This window comes from Poeciliopsis prolifica, unplaced genomic scaffold (assembly GCF_027474105.1).
Source record: "Poeciliopsis prolifica strain line A6 unplaced genomic scaffold, Auburn_PproV2 SCAFFOLD105, whole genome shotgun sequence".
Lineage (NCBI taxonomy): Eukaryota > Metazoa > Chordata > Actinopteri > Cyprinodontiformes > Poeciliidae > Poeciliopsis > Poeciliopsis prolifica.
In genome coordinates, this window is record NW_026562480.1 from 962,107 (window position 1) to 983,826 (window position 21,720).

Consider the following 21,720-nt stretch of genomic DNA (forward strand, 5'->3'; position numbering starts at 1 on the left):
TGTACAAATATATTTTTAGTAGAAAATTACATACACATGAAAATACAAACATCATAAAGAGGTGATTTTAGCCCAGGAAGCCGACTTTCTGTCTCTTCTTGCCCAGACTCTCCTCCTGCTGCAGCAGCTTCATGAGAGGAGCGTGGAGAGCTTTTCCTACTCGCTTTCCTGCCTGCAGAGAGAAATTAAACAAAGCAGGGCGTAACCTTGGATGCCATAAATACCTGAATGCATACAAGGATTTCTTATCTTTGAGTAAAATGACTATGTACAGAATGCCAAGTCTTTAAAACTTTAAGAGGTAACACTTTATTTGAAGAGGTGTGCTTAAGACAGATATAAACAGGAAGGAGAATTCATGAATGTTTAGAACTGCTGTCATGAAATACCATTTGGCAAATAATGACACTTTTATTGCAAAGTTGCATTAAAAGTTATTATTTACAGAATGATAAAGTGGTTATAGTTGTGTGAGTTTAAAGAAGAATAAAATCGAGGAACAGGAAGTCAGAGTTGTCACCTCTATCATCTCACAGATGCTCTCTGGGTCCAGGCTGCCTCTCCCCACCTTCCTGCTGCAGGTGATTATTCCTTTGTGTGTGACGGAGATGATGAGGCTCGCCACAGAGCAGGCCTTCTCCTGCAGGGTGGCGTCCACCACGTGTCTGTGGCCGATCTGCACACAAAAACCCAGCCGGCCTTAATCATCCGCCACGTCAAATCTAGTTTCTATCTGAACGCGTCGGCTGGGAGCTCACCTTGCACAAAGTGACGATGCAGGGAACGTTTTCCACATGGAGTCTCATGCAGTCGTACGGGTCGTCAGAGAGCTCGATCTCCTTCCCTCCTTCTTCATCGGATGAGATGTGAACTCTGGGAATTCTGCCGGAGAGGAAACCAGAACACGGCTCATTTTCACAACTTTGTTTTTTTGTTTGTTTGTAGAGGAAATCAGTTTAGATCAAAATTAATGGAGTAATACAAACTCACTTAGTGTTGAAAAGAGCAGCTTTGATCGCTACTGAGATGGCGTCGTACAAATTCCCATCACACTGAAGAAGCTGAGGAGGAAACACAATAATGTTAGAGTTTATCTATTTGGCTCAAATGAAAGGCGTTTTAAACAGGAAACACAAAATCGAACATGAAATTTCATATTTTACTGTTGGGAAGGATCTGGAGTTGGTGTGTGTTACAAGTGAGAACAACTAGATCCAGCAGAACCAACCCCCACACACAGCTGAGTGCCTATTATTGTTGTAGACAATAACAGTTATTGGATCCTGAACATCATAGGAACTAAAGGTGGAAAGGCAAACTAATAGTTTTTTCTTTCCCATCAACAAAACTGTCATTATATTGTGACAATGTAATATGAGACAGATAATCTGAAAGGATTAAGCTCCTCTGTTTCTCCCTGAATCTGAAGAAATGCACCAAGTCAAAAACAACCAGAGTCAGGAGGAGGCTGCCAATAATGTCTGTGCTAATGAGACAGATGATCTGCCTCATATCAATAAATCATTCAATAAATATGTAAAAAAATTAATAGAAGCTTCAATTGTTAATCCTCGTTTTAAAACTGCAACAAGCTTTAGCTGTAATGTTGGAGGGTCTTCCTTCTGAAGCCAGGTGACCCTTGAACTCACCAACACATCCACATAAAGCACCCAGCAGTGTTCTCCAGGACTTATGCAGAGGCTCTTCAGATCCAAGCTGTGCTGGTTGTTGAAGACTTTGTAGAGGGTGTTGCTCAGCTCCGTCCCCAGTTCTTCGCCTCCTCTGCCCTCAAACTCTGGGGTTGCATTGGCCGAGCTGAAGATTAACAGAGGAAAAAACAACGTGGTGGACTGGAGGCGTACCAAGATATCCCACTTTATTTTATTTTTAGAAATATGACAGAGCTGAGGGTGATTCATGATTTTGTGAAATTCTGCTGTTATCTTTTTCCAAAAATGTAAGCTAGTACGACACCGCCCTCTAGTGGATGGAGAAAAATAGGTGATAGCGGTCAGCGCTACATTTTTAATAAATTACTGTGAGCAATTAAATCCTCATTTATACAGGGTTATATTTATGTGATCTAAAACGTTGTTTAATGTTCTTGAAACATGACATAAAAATATGACAGGACGGGCTGCACAGTGTGCAGTTGGTAGCACTGTTGCCTTGCAGCAACAGTGCTACCAGGCTTGGAATCGAACTGGGTTCGATTCCAGGCCCGGGGTCTTTCTGAACAGAGTTTGTATGTTCTCTCAGTGCATGCATGGCTTCTCTCCGGGTTCTCCGGCTTCCTCCCACAGCCCAAAAACATGACTGTTGTGTAAATTGGTCTCTCTATATTCTCTCTAGGTGTGAGTTTCTGTGTGCATGGTTGTTTGTCCCGTCTGTCTCTGTGACAGACTGGCGACCTGTCCGGGGGAGTGACCCCGCCTCTCATTCGGAAAGTTAGCTGGAGATAGGTACCAGCACCTCCTGACCCACTGGGGACACGGTGTTAGAAAATGGATGGATGAATATGACAGGACCAACAGCTCTGTTAGGAGTTGCAAGCTTTGGATCTCACTATATGATTTTAAGACCATATTGACATTAAAATAATCGTTTAAAGGCTTGATAAATTGCTGAAGATAAACCAGAATTGTACTAATTTTTAAATATTGCAATTATTTACTATTTTTTGTTCGTCAATGCATTTCTTTCCTGAGTGATGTTAACCCACCCATCTTCTTTTTTAAGAGTGTTTTTATTTCGTTCGATTTTGAATTCAGGTAAACTCACAGAAGTAAAAATATTTTCTGTCATTTGTCAGTTTTATTAAGGAAAAACAATCTATTGAAATGATAAATCAAATTTGGTATAAACACCAAACCCACCAGTCAACGAAGAACTCCAAATATCCCTGGTTTGCAATCATCGGCCTCGGTTTCCCGATCTCAGCCTTGATCCCGACCAGAACCGCAGTGTGTCCCTGAGAGGATCAATGGGAGACAATCATGTGGATCAGACTGAACCATAATTACCATTAAGTTAGACCTCATGTAGCAGCTGGACCTGAAAGTGACTAAATGACGTAAATAATAGTGGCCCAGATTTTCTTACAAACTGGCATTTGGTGTAATTCACTCTAATCTAACGCATGTGTTTTATTTAAGTTGTTTCCTCACAAAATGAGAAGCTGAAGGGACTTATGTTTACCAGAGTTACTTTAGCGGATCCGTCAGTGTTGGACACCACGTCTGTTTCTACCTCCATGTGTCTGTAGTCCTCGCAGCCTCTCCCATCCACCCGTAAATCATCCTGATCAGAACCACAAACAGCGTTTAAAAACCCTCAAACAAACCATTCACATCTTGACACGACAGTTCACCTCCATGGTTCCGGTAAAAGACGAAACCTTACCCGTATTCCGTGTAGGATGTAAACTTTCTCAGCCTCGCTGACTTGTACTGTTGCCATGTTGTTTTCTTTACTCTTCTTCGCTGCTCTTTTTCTTCTTCTGTAGTTTTTAACGGCAGCGTCCATCCATTGATGTTGCATTACTGCCACCTCTTGGATTTTACTACGAATTACATTTTCATTAAATTCTCCTGAGATCAGTATTTTTCAAAATATGAAATTCATTTCCCTTCATTGCTATTTAACTGAGCAACTTCATTTTAATTTTTCAGTTTCATAATTAAACTTAGTTCTATACTAAATTATTTTCTGTGTCATACATATATATCCCGAAACTAATAAAGCCATGTTCCATAGTTTATGTTGTCTTACACGATCTTGAGTAGAAGTGCATTGAAAGAACTATGACCAGTTCTTAACCTTTGTCCTTCCTTGTGTTTATTCCTCTAATTCTTATAACATCAACTGTATTTTGTATCCTGTATAAATCCTACATAAAATGGAATGGTGTTCATAAAGATAATTTTTGGCTCTAAATCAATCTGTTGATGGGTTTTAGAGATTTTCTTCTTTTCTTCAGGTAGAAGTCTGTCTCTCTCCAATAGACAATGGTTGTTATGCAAAACAATGCTCTATCAGATGCTAAAGCTACAGTATGTAACTTTTGTCAAAGAAAAATGTTTTTTTTTTTTTTTTTTTTCAGAGCCAGGAGGGGGGTCCTAGCGCTGTCAATCACGCACTGCTCAGACCCCCCCCATGCTGCAATGCTACATCGTCTCCCCAACACTGGATTCTGTCATGAATGCTCAGGCTAATGCTGCCTGTCAGCTGATGAAAGCTGACAGGCAGCTTTTCTGTAATGATCAGCGCATACACGAGGTTGATTGACGTGATGTTATGCATGGTAAAAAAAACAACAACCACAAAAAACCTATAGCTTGCTAAAAATTAGTTGGAATTTTATTTGGATGGCGACCAAGCTGTTTTATTCCCTATTTGAAAAATACATCAACAACCTTCAAGATAATACAGTGGCAAAATTCTCTTGATTTGATTGGCCAACTGGGATTCAAGCCTGCATTGACAGAAACCTGACAGTCCACGCTCAGGGCACACACGCCCTTTTTCAGGCGAAGAGGGCACCAGACTTCCTGGTTGGATGGACCCGATTTGTTGTCTTCATTTCCCCGCAGAGCTCCCTGGATGTGACCGAGTAGGGAAGCTCCGGAGCAGAGCCGTGTTTTAATAGCGTTTATTTTTTAGCGATGAAACAAATTAAGAAACAAACAGCAGTGTGAAAGAGAGGCGGTTGTGAGGACGGGAGCAGCGCGCGGACATCGGAGAGGTTAGCTTGGACTGAGCTAGCAAACGCCGCGGCAGAGCGGAGTGCAGACCCCCTGGGTGGCGTCTTTCCACTCTCCGAAACCTCGAAAGAAACGAAAAACTACAAGAAAAAACGGACGGAATCGGAGAAACCGAGAGGTGAGTTGTTTAGCTAGAGGAAAAAACAAATGAAAACATCCTAATTGGACTAGATTCCAGCTTTTAAACAGTTGGGAAACCTGATTCCTGCCCTGCTCCAGTTATCAGAGTTAACTTCCTGGTTCAAGTTCTGCCTTCAAATCTGTCTGAAAATAAATTAACCGCATTCACAAGATCTGATATTATCTGTTCGAGTCATCCAAACATTTAGTTCAGCTGGAAAAACCGACTCAGTGACGTTCAGGTGTAATATTGTTTATTTGACTCTTTAGTAAATAGTCTTTTGAAAAGAATCTCTGCATCAGTTTCGACAAATAACATTTTATTTAATAATATAATCGGCTATATCTTTATTTTAGAATTATTTGGATTTTATTTCATTTTACCTCCATAATATTAATGGTTATGAATATTAGATCTGGATATCATAAGAGGACTCAAAAGTTATGAATAAAAATGGAGAATTTGTACTTCTGTGCTTTTTCTCATATAAATTTTTCTAAAAGTTTAATTGGTTTAAAGTTTATTCCACCCATCCGCCTTAACAATTGTTCATGCTGCTATCTGTTTATCCATTCATCCACCCGTCCACCTACCTGTTCATCCTACCATCTATTTGCTCATATTTCCATTCACCCAGTCATTTATCTGTTCATTTGTTTATCCAACCATACAGTGTGTTTCATCCAAACTGCACTGATGAAGCAGTTTATGCAAAAATAATGTTTATATATTTTCCAGTGAGCTCATATGAGCATCAAAAATAAATGTATTGAATTTTTGTAATATTCAAAACTGAATTCTGTGCTTTCATTAGATGTGAGAACTGTGCATCAAATTAATGGAAATAAACACTTTGATAGATGATTTTTAATTCAGTTACTGAAATAAATCAATTTCTCCTTTGTATTCTAATTCTTTTACATGCACTTGTATTTTATCATTAGTCAACGTGAATCTATAATCACCCTAATGTATTCCCAGTTTGCTCTTTCTTATTTTGCTGATTTTGTAGTTTCACAGGTTCTCTCAGTGGCTCTGGAAGGCTAAAAACAAAATGCTATATGTCACAGTGTCTGTTTAATAAGACCTGGACGGACTGGTTCGGTCACCAAACCGTTGTTTTTGGTCTTCAGATGAGGTTCAGGTTAAACCACATGAAGGCATTAAGGAACTGCGTGTCGTTGAGCTCTGCCCTCATTGGGTACCGTCATCCCACCACCCTGTCACCACGTTCCAGCAACAGGCTGTAAAACATGCCCATAAATTATTGATGAGTATCTGAATATGCTGTGAGCAGTTTTAGTAACCCTTTGCTTTTGGTCCACTGAGCTCAACTAGAGGGGCGAGTCTCACTGAAAGTGCCTTCTATTGTTAAAGTAGCATTTCATTGGGGAAACTCTTGAAAACATTGACTTTGGTGTTTGTTATGAATATGTCCTGGTTGACCAATCGGCTTCAGTGCCTTTAGTTTTAGGGTGTTTTCTCCCAGGCTTAATTTCAAAGCCTTATTGTAAATAATTTATATTATTATTAAGGAAATGCTTGTTTCTGGTAAACCAAACACTGATTTGTTTTTCTCGCAATATTCTCTTGCTGAGAAAGTTGTTTCCAAATTACCTAGAATAGTGAAAGAAAGACAGCATTTTATTTTTTCAGCAATTGGACTCAGAAGTAATGGGTATTTTGTTCAGGTTCTGGATTAAAAAAAGTTGACAATTGTAGAGGTGTAAACACAGTACACTGCAAAAACACTTATTAGCTATTTTTGGTTGAGTTTCTAGTGCAAATATCTTAGTATAATTAAAATGAGATGACATTAATTTACAAATAATTAATATTGATTAAAAAGTTAATCACTGGCAGACTATTTTACTAATAAGATATTTTTCATTTGCTTTTAGTGAAATAACAAATGGAACTACAACTTTTTTATTTTAAGTAAGTTTGTCTTTTTTCAAATGTGCTAAGATATTTGCACTAGAAACTAAACAAAAATACTTGGTGAGATTTTATGTTTTCGCGGTGTGAATGTTTCCATTAAAAAATGCAGAGAACTCCTGAAATCTGTATAGAAAATAATTAACTTTTGATATAAATTTTGTCTGAAACTTGATTCTGTCTCTTTCCTCTTCTGCATCCCTCCATCCCTCCCTCTGCCCTCCTGCTGCGTCCTGTCAGTATGAGACTGGAGCCACAGGCGCTGTAGGATGAAGAGTCCGGCGCACCGCAGCAGAGACATCGAGCGGCAAGCCGGCTACCTGAAGCCCGAGCACTGTGCCCCTCCTCCTCCGCGCAGCAGCTCCGGCACCATGTGGTTCATTCGTGACAGCTGCGGCATCGTGTGCGGCATCATCACCTGGCTCCTGGTCTTTTATGCGGAGTTTGTGGTGGTGTTCGTCCTGCTGCTGCCAGCTAAAAACGTGGCCTACAGCTTCTTCAACGGGCTGGTCTTCAATGGCCTCGCCTTCCTCGCTCTCGCTTCTCACGCCAGAGCGATGTGCACGGACCCGGTCAGTTCAACCACTTTAAACCCATAGAAACACTCCGTAACCACAATATTCATTTAGACAGTTAGAAGAAGTATGCAAACCTGTAAAATTTGCATTTATCATGCATCACATGATGAATTCAAATTAACTCAATAATTTCCATTTGCATGATTGATTGTTTTTCTCTTTTATTTTTTTCTCTTGATGACAAAAGTTTTTATTCTGGTCTCAACTTGCCCTTTATTTGAAGGACAGTTTTGCTTACAAAAACTTCATAATTCATTTTATTTATTCCTCCTGTTGTTTGTTGTTTATTGTAGAAATTTAAGCCGTTTTCCAGTTGCAGTGATAAATGTTTATTAGAATGTAAAGTTTAGTGATCTTTGGGAATACCATTATATTACTAAAATTGTTTATTGCTTATTGCATTAACCTCTGGGACAATTTAATGTCCATCAAACTTTGTAATTGTGGCAGGTGTAGCTGTTCTCCTCCGGCGTTAATCAGTAAGGATCTTTGGTCTTATGTAAATCATCCACATATGAAGTATTTCTTTTTTTGAATAATAAATTAAGAAGATATTGATTATGTGGCGTTACACAGAGTAGGACTGGGTGATAAACCAATGTGATACATTTTTTCATTTTTTTCCTCCACCAATGCATTTCCTCGGTTTCTATAGTTCAGAATGGTGTTATCATGACTAAAGCCAAGCCTGTTTGACAAGCGTGTTTTACAGCTTTTATTATCTGCATTTTGAATTCAGGTCAACTATAATGAAATATTAAGGTTAAGCTGAGATTTTTTAATTTTTTATTAAAAACATAAATGTCTAAAATTATTAGATTAAAAGTAAAATTTCATAAAAACTCAAAAACAAAATTAATTAAAATGAGAAATGTTGAGCATCTTGTGAAATTACACTTTGGAATAAGTTTTACAGATAAAACACATCAGTATGAAATTATTATGATTAGAAGCAGGACTTTGAAACAATCTCACAAACTGTTTATTTTGAAAAAGAATCTGATAACTACACTTTTTTTCCCATCATTAAAACATTTTTTTCCTCATAATTTTAAGATGTTTTTTTTGATCTTTTCCTGATAGAGTTATGACTATATTCACCAGTTGCACAACAATTCTAATCATCTTTACATAATGTTCCATTATGCAACTAACAGAAGAGATTATTGAAATAAATATTATCATTACTGTATTTTTATTACAGTAATGTAATAACAATCTGGAACCTCAAACTGCTACAAAGACTAAGTCAATATCACAATTTTCTATTTTTTTTTAATAAGGGAAAATCAACTTTTGTTCTAATTTCTTTCTCAAAAAAATATTCTTTTTAAGAAAAGATCCTTTCAAAACTGCTAAGTCTCCTTCAGGAAATTTCAGATTTATAGTTTGAAGAAACCTGTGGATTACCCATCACTGTATTTAGATAAATAATCTGGCAATGCAACTTCTTTGCATGACTGTTTTAGTTTATCTGACTCCTACAAAGGATTGGACTCTTTTTCGTCTGCTTCTCTTGAAGCAGTTTAATTTATTGTCGACACTCGAGAGAAAAAAATCTTGTAGTCGTTATTTAGAGAACATATTTCTAAAGGTAGTTTATGTTTACAAAGGAGTAACTTTCATGGATAATTCAGCTAAACTGCTGTTTGTTTTTCATTTCCTCTCCTGTCTCGCAGGGAGCCGTGCCCAAAGGAAATGCAACCAAAGAATTCATTGAAAGCCTGCAGCTCAAACCGGGGCAGGTTGTGTACAAGTGTCCAAAGTGTTGCAGCATCAAGCCTGACAGAGCGCACCACTGCAGGTAGAGCAGGGCAGCTTTTACCTGGAGAAATCTGCTGCTATCGTCCCACTGGGATCTCTCTCCTCTCCTCCAGTGTGTTTGTCCCAGCACAACGTCTCCTGCATCTCCCATCTGTTTGTCTGCTTTACTTTTGTTAAGTCTGCTTGTGCAACGTTTCCCTGCAGACTCTGCAGCTCGGTAATGGGGATTCCCTCTGTGGCCGTTGTGTTTCTCTGGGAAATCCAGGCGTGAAAAGTGCAAAAACACCAGAGTGATTGAAATTCAGTCGATGCTTTAGAGCTTCAAAATGGTACGACTTGTCACAATAACAAATATCGCCCAGTAATTATTGTGATAAATTATATTTAATGTATTTTGAAGTAATATTTTCATCATGGCATAATAATGCAAGTTTTCCCTCTCAGAAACTAATGAAGCTTAATTTTGTGAAGAACACTTAGTACTGAAAACTGGAAGTCATTTGAAATTTTCACAATAAAAAAAGGCAATCAAAGAAAAACAACAACAACCGAAAGCGTAAATGAAATTAAGTACAATGTCTCTGTAAACAAAATTGCTCTTCAAAAAATATTCATCATCACAATGGAAATGATCAAGCTCCTTTTAACTTAGCATGCAATTAATTGATTATTGCAACAGGCTTATTAATGGCCGTCATTATTGTGGCTGTTTTCAGAAAACACATTTTCCTCTGATGATGTTTTCCTGCTGGGGAACTTTGTGTGAAAAACTGATTGAAAAGTCAAATGTTTTGCTTTTTCCTGTGAGAATCAGGACTCGTCACACTCGTAAGGCAGAAGCATCACATAAATAATCAGCTCACTGTGTCCCACATTCATCACAGTATTTCTCTTTGCCTGCATGATTGTGTTTGCATGCCCTGTAAATGTGTTTTGCCTTCAGAATGATGCGTTTCTCAGCCTCCTCGCTGCTCTGTCGTATTTATTTCTGCTTGTCTCCTCAGTGTGTGTAAACGCTGCATCAAAAAGATGGACCACCACTGTCCCTGGGTCAACAACTGTGTCGGAGAAAACAACCAGAAATACTTTGTGCTCTTCACAGTGAGTCTTTTAGCTAAAAAAATATATATATATTTGACGACCCAGTTAACCTAATTTACAATAAATCTGTTTGTTTTTCAGATGTACATTGCACTGATTTCCTTACACGCGTTAATCATGGCGGCCTTCCACTTTGTTTTCTGCTTTGAAGAAGACTGGGCAAGTAAGTGTCTGAATGAGAAAAAGATCCCCGTCCTGCTGCATAAAATCTATTTCATCCTGGGTTAAACGTGGAAAAAAACCTTAAAATAAAGTCGTTCTTTATTATTAGCAGCATAAAGATCTAAAAAAAACTTCAATCTTTGATTTGGGTGCATTCAATCTGTGGGTAAAAAATGTTTAAATAGTTTTCTCCTGTAGATTTTCACAAGGTTGAAGCAGAAAAACGTCTTTTTCACAAAATATTTTCTAATCTGATCCAGGGGTGGACGATATGGACCTACAGGTTTTTATCACAATAGTTTGCCGTACTATCCTGATGGTGATAAAAATGGCTGTGTGACTGACACAAATAATAACATTTCCAATTTTAATCTGCTTCTTTTTAACACTATTTATATAAAGAAGTGTGATTTGTGAAATGATAACATTACCAATCTCGACATTTCTGACGGTTATGAGGCATTTTAAACATCATTAATTGAATTTTATTGTCACAACAATAAATCAGAATCTTATAAATTATTTCCCATGTTTGATAATCAGTTTTTGAGATTATATTTTGAGGTTGATCAGTACTTTACTCGTTCGCTTGTCCTTCTTGAAGAAATGAGGGAACTGCTGAACTTAGAGTTGTAGAAAATATAGAAGTTTTATTTTCTAATTATTTGAAAATTTACCAGAAAAATTTGTAGCTTTTGTTTCCCTGAGCGATGATTCAGTCTAATATTCTGGGTTTTCAGCTCAAACAGAGAAAACATTTCATAAAGAGAAAAGCTAACTTCTACTGAGACGTACGACTGGCTTTAAGGTAACAAAATCTCTTCTTCTTCTTCCTCTCCCAGAGTGCAGTAACTTTTCTCCACCAGCTACAGTCATCCTCCTCATCCTCCTCTGCTTCGAGGGTCTGCTCTTCCTCATCTTCACTGCGGTCATGTTTGGGACTCAGGTTCACTCCATCTGTAGTGATGAGACGGTGAGCGACTTCCTGCTAATCCACGTTAATCCCGCTGGGGAAAAAAAAAAGCAAATCAAGGAGTTTAAAGTGCAGCGCTGTCAGTCTTAACCACAATGGATGAATGATGAAGATAAATCATTGATAATCAATGAGAGATGCTGTTATTTCCAGCTTTTATAGAGGTTTATAAATGTGAGTTAATGTCAGATATATTTATAAACTGTATTTTATTGGAGTGGAGAATAAACAGTCAATCTTTTCCTCCCTCCACACACACACTTCTTCCCTTCTTCTCTTTCGTTGCCTCATCTTGTATGTAGAGCTGCTGATTATCTTGTGACGACAGACTCCTTCAGCTTATATTTAGTATTCATAATTTACCCCAAAAAAACCTCCCAGAAACACAGTGGAACCAGGTAATCCACTTGCAGCCCTCTGCAAGGCTGACTCCAGTACATTTTCTGCTCTTTCCACCCACGGCATGACTCACAGCGCCATAATATTCACTACAAAGATCATCTGTCTCAGGCAATTTCAGAGTAATGGAGCCTGCAGTTCAGCGTGTTTTCAGTGAGTCTCCTGCAGCCTATGGGAGGAAAACAAAAGAATGAAAACATGATTCATTTCCCTGCTCTTTTGTCATTCATAATTCAAAGGGTTTGTTTTTTCCTCTGCAGGGTATCGAACAGCTAAAGAAGGAGGAGAGGAGATGGGCCAAGAGGTCCAAATGGATGAACATGAAGGTGGTGTTCGGCCACCCCTTCTCGATAGCCTGGCTCAGCCCGTTTGCCACGCCGGACCACGGCAAGGCCGACGTCTACCAGTACATCGTGTGAAAGCTGAAAACCGCCGCTGACTTGGACTCATTTTAAAGCGTCTCTTTCTGTCGTCTCCATCCTGAGAGGTGGATATTTCTTGAAGTTTGGATCTTCTTGGGTGTTCTTTTAGTTTCTGTAATGTAGCTTTTTGGGTTTTTTTTCCGTTTCCCTTTTGGTGCTGAATGAGATTAATGACATTTGTCGCAACCATGAAGCAGCACCGGGAACAAAAATCAAATGAAAGATGAGAAGCACTTGGAGCTCTGTTCGATGCTGCGTGTCGGACCATTTCCTCCTTTCTCAGAGTAAATCATGTGAACTGATGACCAGCATGATCCAGGTATCGACTCTTGGATTCGTCTTCCTGTAAACAATCCCGCCATCCACTTAAATTGCTGTTTCAGTGTCTTTGTGATAATCTCCTCCTGAATGCTGCAGGTGATTTTTGCCTTAGAACGGTCCTTTAGCAGGCGGCACATCTGATATTTTTGAAGATATCTCTATTTATTGCCTTAATGCAGCACTGCAGCTTGTCACTGGTTTACATTATTTTTGAAGTGAGAATGTTGCAGCCTTGTTCAGTGGGTGGATTTGTTCAGGAGTGTGTTTTTTATGCTTATTGTTCTGCATAAAAGCCACAAAGGTAGAACAAATCATGTGTGATGAGATTCAGATTGCTTTCATATGTAAAATGTGGAAGCAACCATCCTAAAGCTGAAGCAATAACTCCAGTGATTGGTTTAAGTTATTATCCTTCATTTTACATCATGGTTTGACACGTTAAACACAAAACTTATGCTTTTTTTAAGCATAAAAATCTCCATATTTATTGGCATACCCAGTAAAGATGCATGTGTGAAATAAAATAATCTTTCGGCTTTAGCTTAATGAAAGTTTTGGCTTTAATTTCTGAGATTATTCTAACCTGTCAGTATTGACAGAGCTGTTTTAAATCTTCTAATTATTCCTTTAATCATAGATATGCTCAAGTTTTGACCAGATGGATTTTTTTGTTTAACATGTCTGTCTTATAATTAAACTGCATGTTCTCTTGTGTTTCCCATTTTTTAGAGAAGCAGAAAATCTTAACTTTTTTCAGTTGTAAAGAAGGAAATTATACATCTGGATTTGTTAGGTTTCTCTATATCAATGGCACAAGCAGTATTATTTGCTTATAGGATTGAATGGATAAATGTACTCAAACTGAAGTTTGAAATATATTTTTTAATAAGTATTAAATCTCTTTTTATACATTTACATGGGCTGCCAATAAATTTAGGGGGCACAACAGCTATGGAAAAAACTGCAAAGTGCTGTGATTTTAGTAAATGTAGGTCTGCGTTTTGAGTACAATTCGCATGTTTTTGCTTGTTTTTGTTTTGCTTATTGCCTTGTGGAGAACTGCTTATGCTTCAAGTTGGATTTATCAGCTTTCCACTCGTCGTCTCCACTAACATTTACATTTAGAATAAAAAGCATCTTCGAAAAGCTGGAAATCTGGTGGAGACCAAGTTAAACCTGTGCATGATGCTTTACAAGAAAATCCTGTTTGGATGGGTTCAGGCGAAATGTTGGATGGGGATGAATTATAATCCCAACGAGACTGAAAGGAAGATGAGCTGCATAAAAATACTCTTAGATTTCTGACTTATCCTGCTTCAGAGTGTCATACCTCACTGCTTCTTATAATGTCTTTCACAGTCAAAACAAGGGAAATGTAAATTCTTTTGGGTTGAAACTACAGCTTGTCACTGATCCTGTTTGGAAGCAGATCTCCAGATTTGTGCATCAACATAATAAAATGACTAATATTTGTAGAAATGAAAGTTTAAGCTACATGTTTAAGTTGAAAACTTGTGGATTGCAGTTTGTAAGAGCAAAATAAAAAGCAGGATGAGTTTCCGTAGCATCTATAAAAAATTTTTAAATGAAATATTTTGTAGATTTTCCAGTCTTTCTCGTCGTTAACTTCAGTTTCTCAGCCAGCAGATGAACCAGCATCCTTTTATTATCTGCTACTTGTAAATGAAACACAAGCTGTTGTTGAAAATGTGAAGGACCGTAAACATAATTCAGCTGCTCAGTTCATGGGGTTCGGTTGTGGGTGATGTAGTTTGTCATCGCAGTTCCTCGTGTGCCTGACTGAACCCGGAAAGCAAACGAGGGTCTTTACACGATCGCATGTTGAGTCGCGTTTCGATCAGACCGGAAAAGGCCCGCTGTGACTTTTAGACGATGTCCTGAGGAAAACAATCACTTCATATTATTGAACACTAAAAAAAAAAAACGCCTTTGCCTGTGTGTTTTAAAGCCTTACTGTATTTAAAGACATCTAAATGCAGATAAAAGGAAATATTTGAGTGCACATGATGCCAAAATGAGTCTTTAATGAAGTCGGTTATTGTGAGATTGCAGCATGGTTGTTGTTTCATGAAAAGGCATTTAAATGGATTTATTTTTAAAATCGTCACCGTTATTTGGAGATGTAGCAAGTTTGCAACAATTTTTCTCTTCTTTTTGTTGTCAACCTGCTCTGTATGTTTCTCTGTTGTCAGGTTTTAATTTTTTGTTGGCTGATGTTTTAAAGGGGAAAGTCAATAAAACAAATTTCAAATAATATAAGATTCATTGCTGTAACATAAAAACTATTAGATATTTTGTTTTAGGGTTTATTACAAAATGTTAAGTTACACAATTGCAGATGTTTTTGCTGTATAGTTATTAAAGACTTAACTCCTTATTGCCTGTTTTTATTTTAAAATCACACTTTGCTATCAAGATTTCTAATTACTTTTTCCCCCTTGAAAAGCTTTACACTTTCATTTACTGTGATGAAGACCACCACAACCCCTGTTGTCAGTTTGAGCAGCAAATCATCAAAAACCTGCACACGACACAAAACACCTGAATGATGCTGTCGAGATGTTTTTATTGAGTTAAACGATGTTTCCTGTTTACATTTTCTCACTGTGACTAATGTCCGTTTCACATCAACTCAAGATATTTTATGCGTCACCTTCGTCATTAATGTCTCACCATTTTCTTTCAGGTTGGAAATGTGAAAGATGTACAACAAACTAATGCAACATCAGCTTTGACACACAAGATATTTATCGGCTCAGTAATTAATTCTTAGCCCTAATGGTTTTGCTTTAAACTGCAATTTATATATATAAAAAGTTACTTTATTGCACAGCATCACATTTAATCCAGTAGAAGTTTGTCGTTTTTTTTTACTCAATTCAAACGTCAGTGTTTACAGCAAGTGGGCCATGCTGGGACAGATTACGTTGCATCGTTTACCTCCAATAATATCATGCCATTAAAAGGAGACAAACCAGGTATAATGTTTATGATGGAAAGCAAAGATTGTTGAGCGGCTGAGGCTTTAGCAAGGAGGTTTATACCGACCATCAGTCTCATGCATTACTGAGGCATCATCATGTTGGAAAATGCAGGTTGAGCCTTTTGGTGCAGAGAGCAAACTTGGTAGAAACGTCCTTCACTTTCTTTATTGCCCGTACCACAGATACTGCATCAACATAGCAGTAACTTAAAAATACTTTTAGGTTTTGTGTTCCAATTTTTGAAGCCACTTTATTTAGTACATCTTGGTGGAAAAATTGTTCAGATGGTCTACAGCAGGGGTGCCCAAAGTACGGCCCGAGGGGAATTTGTGGTTGTTGGGCTGATTTATTTAGGGCCCCAAACTGCAGTTCAAGAATTAAATTAATTTATTTATTGAACTTTATATTTTTTAATCAGAGCAAAATTATTATTGCAAAGGAAAAAGGGAAGTAAAGCAGCACTCAGTGATAAAAACACTGAGTTTGTAAAAACATGCACACATGACATGTGATGTGACTGAAGTGCAGCAGCTGCCTTAGGATCAAAACACAGTATGTTTCACAGTCTTATATGCAGAAACATAAATTCAAGTAATGAAAAAACGAAACAGAATAAAACATAAGAGGAAGCAGGATGAGCCCTGCAGTGCTACATTAGAACAGCTGTTAGTTTTTAAGAGCAAGAGGGCACTTTGTTAGCTGGCTGCCTTCTTTAAACAGCAATAAGCCTTTTAGATGTTTACAGGGAGTGTCAAAGTAACTAAAGGAAACATAAGCATTAAGTCAGACATTAAGGAGTTGCTCAGTAGTGATAGGATTATCATTCAAGTATGTGGTGCAAAAATCCACACAATTATATCAGATCAGGTCAATAGCTTTGTATAATATGTATGTATATTTTTTGCATTGCCTCATTCCTGCACATAATGTGTAAAAAAGACAGAAATAGTCTTCAGGTTTGACAAATGAAGCATCTCAAGACATTTTTAAGTGATTGATGTCAGTCATTGAATAAAATGAACTCCTGACTCTTTTGAATCCTTATCAGCCACACCCATTGCATTGGTTGGTTTCATGTCGCCTGCTTTGTGCGCTGGACTTAGTAAGAGCTGCATAGAAAGCAGCTGAAATGCTGATCAATCATATTTCTGATGTTTAAAACAAAAAGTTTATGGAGCAGGAAAAAAACTTGGGTCAATTTTGTGCTTGACTGGTATTAACCAGAGCAAGAATGTAATATGTTAGAAGCCAAGTTGTCAACAAATGCAATTAAAATATAGAAAAAACTAATGTTAGCCTAGCACTTGCATAAACCGATGAAGACAGCACTGTTTTGTAGGTTTCAGGAGATGCTTTATAACACTATAGGAACTTTCTTATCTACTCAGTCCCTGTACTGTAATAAGATATTAAAGCTGTTTTAAAGCAGCTACAATTGAGAAAACTTTATGGTCTTAATTTTGCCAAAAGTCAGCTGTAAATGACTTGACTTTGTATCTGGAATGAAAACATGATGATCGGGACATCTCCAAAAGTCAAGTTTACACTGCGTGACTCAACCTTTGCTAACAAAGTCATTTGCCTTTATGGACGGTAAGAAAATGTGTGGCCGTGAGCTTAAATCTCACAACCTGTGAGAAACTTGCAAGATGTATAGTCAATTTTTACTTTATTTTATTCTGGACACTTTTGGGCCGTGATCGTTGTTGGATGCATTTCTGCCGTGAGAAGAAATTGTTAAATTTTGCATTTCTCAAGTCTTACATTGTGTTGTTTTACGATTGTTTGCTGTCAAAATGTTATAATCGCACAGCTTTATGGTGACTGAGGTGAAGAAAGTCGCCCCCTGCAGGCAGACTTTATTAGAAGGCTGGAAAAATAAATAAATGAGAAAACAGTTTTTCTAAATAAATAAAAATAATTGTAGATATTATACTACTGATGGCCAAAATACTGAACTTCATATGTCCATAAACTAAAGTTTGACTTCACAGGAGCTACTTTTCAGTTTTAATATACACACTTTAAAAATACAGGTCCAAATAAAATAAATGCACTTATTCTGTTCTAATGAAACATTGATATCCCTCACATATTTGTATCCAAATTATATATCATAGAGTAGGTGGTAAAAAAGCCAAATGTTTGTTTTATTTGTATGAAACAATTTAAATAGCTTTCAGTGATGAGCAGGAACTAAAAAATCCAGCCTGGAAATATTTACATTGTTTTCTGCAAGACTAAAAACTCATTCTTTATTTCCATTATAACTAAGAACAGAGATGTGTTTCTACAATCCCACTGTTTCTAGATAATGTGCTTTCTTCGTTTTTGCGCCAAACTTCACAGACAAACTAATGCCTCGCCAAACTAAACAGTGTTACAGCTTCAAGTTGGGAAACGGGCGATGCTTGCAGATCGTAATACTCATTGCCCTGGGTAATTATTCTTTGAATACATTTTTATGGTAACCAAGAGAGTGTGTAGACTTTTGTGTGACTGATTTATTGAATATATTGGATTTTGAAGTTATGGGTTATGTGCAAAACGACTGACTTTCCGACTTGGGATTTCAGATGCTGTTCCAGATCATTTCCTCCCAAATTTAAATTCTGGAAAATAAATTGACTGCATCATGTTTGTTAATGTTCACCCCACAAACATGAGAGTGATATCAACCTCTGATCACCTACTCAACAATAGACTATTTAATCTCATCTCCAAACATGCCACATTTTTTATTTGAGCTTTTTTGCCTTTGTGCTATCATTGTCTCAATATGCAACAAATGATATTAAGCTAGAATAATTTCCCTCTTTCTGTGAATCCGTGCACAGAATGATTTAAGAGCTGGAAAGAAGCTGAAACCAGGCGTCCGTTTCTTTATCTCCACTAGCCAGACTGTAGCTGTGCTGCATAAGCAGCTCCTCCGACGGCAAACATCTCCTAAAATCTTTGCAGGGATAAAGTGGACTATTTTATTTTACACTGGGTGCATAATTATTTGGCAAATGCCATTTTTGAGGATTGTTTTTATTAACCACAAACTCCAGTGCTCTCTGTTAATCCAAAATGTCAATTAAACATTAATGAAAGTAAAGGTAAGGTTTTGATTTTCTTATTGAGCAGCTACCAGAATTTATAACACATGAGGAACATTCATTTCCTCATGAGAATCAAACTCATTTCCCTCTGCTGATTATTTGCAACATTTGATGGTTCAGTGAACACATCCAAATATCTTTGCAGTCCCTCAGAGAGACTTTTGGTCATTTTTGACTTTTGAGAATCAGTTAATTCACTTTTTTGTCTAAAGAAAAGAAGCTGCCCAATAATTATGTAAACCTTGATCTCTTTAGACAGATTCACATCACACTTAAATAAATTGTGCCTTAGAACTAAAACTGATGATTTGTTCAAAATGCTCACTTGTCTAATAATTGTGCACACAGTGTATATGACATGACTGGAAGACCTCTTGTTCTCCCGCTGGAGGATTGCAGCTTTTTCAATTATGCACCTGGGCTGCTGTTCAAAAGAGCAAATTCGCTGAATAAAACTGCTGTTTTCAGCCGTTATTTGTCTTTGGCTTTGCTTAAAAGCAGAGGAGGTGTCAGCCTGAGCACAGCACAGCCAGCCAGCGGAGACAACATGCTATTCGTCCTTCGTCGCGGCTGCAGCCTGATGCCGATCCTGTGGCGAAATCCTCTGCAGAACCAACAGACCCGAAAAGGTCAACGAGATCCCGACCCACCACAGTGTTATCTGGGGTTCCCCAAAGATCAGCTGGCCCAGGAAAGCCTGCAACAAGACGGGAAAACAAAAACTGTTTAAGTGGAAAATATTATTTCTGAATACATTCAAAAATGTGTATGGAGAGAATTCCTTAAAAGTTCTCTAAGTTAACTTTATCTTCTAGTCGCATGAAAAGGAGAAAATGGGAGAAAGTTTCTACTTACGGAAGATACGAAGTTGGAGGCAGTGGTGGTCACAGTGGTTCGGGTGGAGGAAGAGGAGTACCTGAGAGCTTTGGCGAGGAAGGTCCACATCACAGCGTTGCAGGTGAAGAGAAGACCACCACACAGCAGCCTCAGAGGGATGTGGAGCTAGGAAGAAAAAATAAATATGCTTTATTAACGAACGTCAACTAACAACAATGTTGCCTGCAACTACTGAGATCAGAAACCCAAAATAAGAAGAAAGAAAAGTATATTAATATTCAAAATATTACAATATACTAATATTCTGAATATTCAGATATTCAAAATATTAATATTCAATATTTGTAACTATTTTTAAGCACGTAAAATTATTACATTTATCCTAAATAATTTTAAATAAATGATTTAGACTAACTTATTTTAAATAATTATCCCACTAGACAACAATGCAATAACATTAAAAGCACAGACTGACTTAAAATCTAATTAGGAGTAAACACATATTTCTAACTAACAACTAAATGTCAAACAAAAGCAAAGCAAAAAGAGAAATCTTGAGTTTGCTCCAGATCAGGGCCTAAATGATGAAGTTATTCATCACCTGGTTTTAAATTTAGACTCAGTTGCTATCAAAACAATTATCAGTACAACTTGCTAAATTCTCCACCAGACAAAAGAAGTCCATTTTGAAATTGATTGGAAAAGAAGATCCCATCCTGCTATAATGTGACACATGGACTTGCCATACCCTGACAGGCTTTTGACCTTGTTAAAGCAGGATATCCCACAGGATCGCGCCGTTCCCTAATTGGTATTCCTGAAATACCTCAACCCTGAAGTGACGCATGAAAATCAAGTGCTGCATTTCAATTAGGATCGTTTAATTGACTCCCTGAGCCGCTGCTCTCCTGAATATCCACACCGACTCAGAGCAGAAGGCGTGTTTATTGTCGTGGAAGCAGCAGACACCTGTCTGCAAGTGTTTTTCACTGCACCGCATAGACACGGAGCGAAGGTCGCAGCAGAAACCTGACTCCCTGTTTCCCTCACATCGTCACCAGCATCAGCCACACGAGAACAACGCGGTCCCGCACGCGCCGCGTCGCCCTTCAGCACGCGGACACTGCACGAGCGCGCAGATGCCGCAGGGGGTGAACCGTCGCGTGACGCTGTCCGTGGTGCTGATGATGTGGGGTTTGCTCCCCCCTAATAACCGGAACCGGCCATATTATCCCGACTGTGTTGTGAATGACGAGCAGAACCGAGACTCACCCGGTCGCACGCCGTGGTTTCATCCGCGTGTCTGAATTTCCGCTGCTCGCCCCACGTCCGGAGTCCGGTTTCACACACTCCCTTCAGATAGTCGGCTCCCAGGGACAGTTTGGCCGACGACGACGCCACGGCTCCGAGGAATCCCGCCAGCAATGCATAGAAAACTCCCGGGAACATGATGGTGATGGTTAAGATGGCAGCCGAGGCACATTATTCTTCAGTCCATGTTTTTAATCACTTCCTTTTTTGCTTCATTTTTTCCCCCCTACATGTCTGCTGTTGGTGCTGGTCGAGCTGCCTGCATGGTACTGACCGCATGAATGAATGAGCACATTTCCCTGCGCTTACTATCCACGGCCGCACGGTGGCAGAAACACAACACAGTTGAGCTCCTGTGGAATTCTGGGAATTGTAGTAGTGTCTCCTAACGAGCTGGAATCAAAATAAACAACACGGGCTTGCCCTGTAAATACAGTGTTTTCAAGGAATGGATTCCAGAAACAGTTTTCCGATAAATACTGAGCGAAGCAGCACAGAATCGATGCTAATGTAATATCCCTGAGAGTGAGTAAGTACTCTGGAGTCTTTGCACAGTGCTGCCAGACTTCTGCTCTCCCTGCAGCATACTGATAAGCTGCAGTAGGTGGGCTGATTACATTAAACCACTGTGGTATCAGTTGTGATGGATCAATGCTCTTGAATAGGATCGTTCCCCTGATAGGAAGCCATAAAGTGATATAACTAAGATAAATATGCCTTTTTGATAAAGACATGAGTGATCAGAACATCTGGTATCGTCGTCTGCAGCCGAATGTTTACTGAACTGGACAGACGAGTGAAGGGCACATTGTAAAAGAGGTGCATCTCAATAGATTAAAATGTCATTAAATAGTTGATTTATAACAGGTTTTGTATTCAATAAGTGAAACATATATTGTACAGATTAATTGCACAGAGGCA

At 38.3% G+C, this 21,720-nt stretch overlaps 3 protein-coding genes across 3 annotated transcripts; 1 reads left to right on the forward strand and 2 right to left on the reverse strand.

The window, feature by feature from the left end:
• exosc7 (exosome component 7) lies at positions 1-3,510 on the reverse strand. The gene is made up of 8 exons (XM_055023685.1): positions 3,403-3,510; positions 3,199-3,300; positions 2,877-2,971; positions 1,650-1,815; positions 991-1,061; positions 759-882; positions 521-676; positions 1-172 (listed from the first exon to the last, which is right to left on the reverse strand). Exons 1-8 carry the CDS (start codon positions 3,457-3,459, stop codon positions 68-70), a joined length of 876 nt encoding a protein of 291 aa, XP_054879660.1. The 5' UTR covers positions 3,460-3,510; the 3' UTR covers positions 1-67.
• Positions 3,511-4,510: 1,000 nt separating this feature from the next.
• On the forward strand, positions 4,511-14,939 carry LOC129354156 (palmitoyltransferase ZDHHC3-like). Its single transcript, XM_055023668.1, has 7 exons — positions 4,511-4,881; positions 7,063-7,394; positions 9,080-9,204; positions 10,169-10,265; positions 10,347-10,428; positions 11,270-11,400; positions 12,060-14,939. The coding sequence occupies exons 2-7, from the start codon at positions 7,092-7,094 to the stop codon at positions 12,216-12,218; spliced, it is 897 nt and encodes a 298-aa protein (XP_054879643.1). The 5' UTR covers positions 4,511-4,881; positions 7,063-7,091; the 3' UTR covers positions 12,219-14,939.
• A 170-nt stretch (positions 14,940-15,109) lies between these two features.
• On the reverse strand, positions 15,110-21,067 carry LOC129354157 (transmembrane protein 42-like). Its single transcript, XM_055023670.1, has 3 exons — positions 20,761-21,067; positions 19,507-19,653; positions 15,110-19,348 (listed from the first exon to the last, which is right to left on the reverse strand). Exons 1-3 carry the CDS (start codon positions 20,935-20,937, stop codon positions 19,202-19,204), a joined length of 471 nt encoding a protein of 156 aa, XP_054879645.1. The 5' UTR covers positions 20,938-21,067; the 3' UTR covers positions 15,110-19,201.
• Between the last annotated feature and the right edge of the window lie 653 nt (positions 21,068-21,720).